At 30.8% G+C, this 3,026-nt stretch overlaps 1 protein-coding gene across 1 annotated transcript; it reads right to left on the bottom strand.

Moving 5' to 3' along the window:
- Positions 1–235: 235 nt before the first annotated feature.
- LOC149180465 (uncharacterized) lies at positions 236–1,127 on the bottom strand. Its single transcript, XM_089418177.1, has one exon. It carries the CDS (start codon positions 1,018–1,020, stop codon positions 499–501), a length of 522 nt encoding a protein of 173 aa, XP_089274303.1. The 5' UTR covers positions 1,021–1,127; the 3' UTR covers positions 236–498.
- Between the last annotated feature and the right edge of the window lie 1,899 nt (positions 1,128–3,026).

The raw sequence follows: 3,026 nt of genomic DNA, 5'->3' as shown, positions 1-3,026 counted from the left end.
ATATCTAATTACTGAATAGAATATTGTAGTTCCTGCCTCGATTGGATCGATGGGTAGTGAAATCTCACAGCATAAACCCTAAAGGCGTCATCCCCTGGCAGAGCCCATAAAATACAGAAAGATGAACTTGAGAGTAACATGAATTAAAAGGTTTGAAATACGATCTTCTAGCCAATGATTGTGAGAGATTTCTAGGAGAAGGAAAGTGAATGGAGGGTAAAAATGCATCTCTGAATCTCTGCAACGTCTAAAAATTCCAACCACTTTTATGTATGATGGAATCTGTTGTAATTTATTAATATAACTAATTCGACGATGGACTAGGATTACATAAATTTATCCATTTCCAGTCACTCTAGCTCTGAGAGCTCTTAGGAACTCTAATTTCAGAGATGGTTGAGTAAATACCATGACAAACATGCACTGCATCCCAGGACCTCGAAATTTAGATATATCTAAGGCGACAATTTTAAATATACAGCTATATTACACAATTTCTCAGAGCCTAGAGGGATCATATGGACGAACACAACCGCAATGATTGCAGTCATGCTGACTGATGGCCGACTCCTGATCTGTAAAATTGTGGAGAGAACTATACCCAAATGGTAAACTATATAGGCCATGACTATGGACATTAAATGCAGTACTGTTGCAGGGATCCTGAGGGTATAAAAAACTAGCATTGTATGTAGAATTAGTAGTGCACAAGTTTCCCTGCATAATTCTAGCTTGAAGCCAAATGTGCATAAGCTGGAGAAACTTAACGTACTGGATGGCCTCCTCGAGCATGGAAACAGTATCCAGCCTTTTGCCTCCTGGAATCATGGATTGAAGTATTTTAAACCTTCTCCTGATCTTGTGTCTCCTATTTCTTGCTGCAATACTTTGAGGATCCATAGACAACTTCTGCCCCTGCTTCTGCTTCTGCATCGGCCTTTTGTGTTTATCAAAGACAGTTAAACTAGTCTCGGATTGTTTGGAAGCACCATTATCATAATCACACGAATTGGATTCCATGAGTGCTCAGTGTTTATAATCATAGAATTCAGAGTTAAAATATTGTTGGTGTGGGTATATATGTGCGTGGATGCTTGCATTTTCAACTACGCTCGTTTAGGGTGCCATCTAATCAGGGATAAGCTACCCTTTCGTATTGTCTGGTAGCTTTACGGAATCTGTGTTGACAAACTTCAGTTTTAAGTTTTAAGTTTTAATTTGCAATTTTGTTAATTCTGGTATTTAATTTAATTTAAATTGATGTAGGTATTAATCTCTATTCAATATCAATGTTCGTTTATAAGAGTGCAAGAAATATGACAGAGGATGTTCGAAGTACAATCCAGGTTAGAAAAAATAAAATAAAAATAAAAAAAAATAAAAGTAAAAGACGAAGAAAAAACAAATCCAAGCCGAGTAACGATAAGTTATTTTAGCACTTAGGGTTAAGCAGAAATGTATATGTATTTAAGTTTAAGATAATATATATGATTTTCAAAAAAAATATTTTTAGAATTTTTATTTAATTATAATAATTAATAAGATAGCAGAGATTTATATTTTAAACCATAGAGGGTAAAAATTTATTTCAAAAATAGTTATATTTTTATTTTTATTTATTTTTAAATTAAATTAAAATAAAAGATATTTAAAATATTTTATGTATGAAATAACTATGCTATACTGATAAATCATGATATAGGTTTATGGTATTGTAACCAAATTTATTATATATTAATTAGGTCACTTTTATCAAAATACTTTCATTTTCAATGACTTGTCAATAGAGAGTTAATAATAATAATAATAATTTAAAATAAAGTTTACGATCTAATTAATTTTTATGATTTTTTTTTTTAAATTTTCTCAATATGAAATGTACCATGAAGAAGTATTTTGATATCTATGGTTGTGCTACTTAGATTTATGACATTTTTCAATGTTTTCATTAGAGTTTGGATGTTAGTTATGAGACTTTTTTTCACTACTTTCTACTTTCCAAGAGTAAGAGGTAATTAACATGGTGCATTTTATTTTGGGAAATTATTCTCTAGTGAGAAATGTTATAAGAAATGGACCAATAAACTCTAAAAATGTATATTGACCTAAAATGGTTAAAAAAAAAATTAAAAAAAATGGGCAAAAAATACATAAAATATTCAAATTTTGAAAAGAAAACTTTTACATCCATATGAATCTAATCCATTTAATGGAGGAGTGTCATTTTAAATAGCATTAGGAGAGACCTAGGGATAGGTATATCCTTACAAATAACTTAATGTATTGCCTAAAAATAATTAGAATTTGGTGGTTCCTAGTTTCATCATATGGAATTGGTTCTGTTAGATATTGATTTGACATGAAGTGGTCCCCTAGCAAAACTAGTTTTCCCTCCAAACCAATTGGATAAGTTGGTTCAACTAATTTTGGTATGCCTCGATGACACTCCTATGCTAGTGAGTCATGGGCAAAGATTAAACATCTCCAAACTGAGTGATAAGCATCTATAATCCTCATAAACCATAATTTTATAGAGAGAACCAATCTAATCTTGAAGAGACAAATGAACTTCTTTTAATCTCATAGTAGGGAGAGCATAATAAGGTAAAATGATCTTGAATGGCAAAGATTTGAGGAGAAAATTTGACAAATATTATGCTCTCAAGAAATATGGTGATATACCTCAATGCAACATTAGTGAGGGCAAACTCTCAAGGTGCCAGGTCACTAAGGTTGGGTGTACTCTTTACCTAGAATGAGTCTATAGCTACACTAAAATACAGTGCTTGGTAATATTGAAGTTTTGAAGAAAACAATGTTCTTAAACTCCAAGCATATGAATATCAAAATGAATACCATTATTTATCTTGTCCCTATAGTGAAGTAGAATATTCACTAAAATGCTATAAACATATAAATATCTATATAAACATATAAATATCTATTAATTTGTGCAATAGACATTAATTAATTTATATATATAAATATCTATTGATTTGTGTAATAGACATTAATTAATTTATGTG

This window comes from Pinus tabuliformis, chromosome 3_2 (assembly GCF_031772625.1).
Source record: "Pinus tabuliformis cultivar Carrire ecotype Pingquan chromosome 3_2, CPIR1, whole genome shotgun sequence".
Lineage (NCBI taxonomy): Eukaryota > Viridiplantae > Streptophyta > Pinopsida > Pinales > Pinaceae > Pinus > Pinus tabuliformis.
The sequence above is the reverse complement of the archived record's forward strand: the minus strand, read 5'-3'. Positions and strand labels throughout refer to the sequence as shown.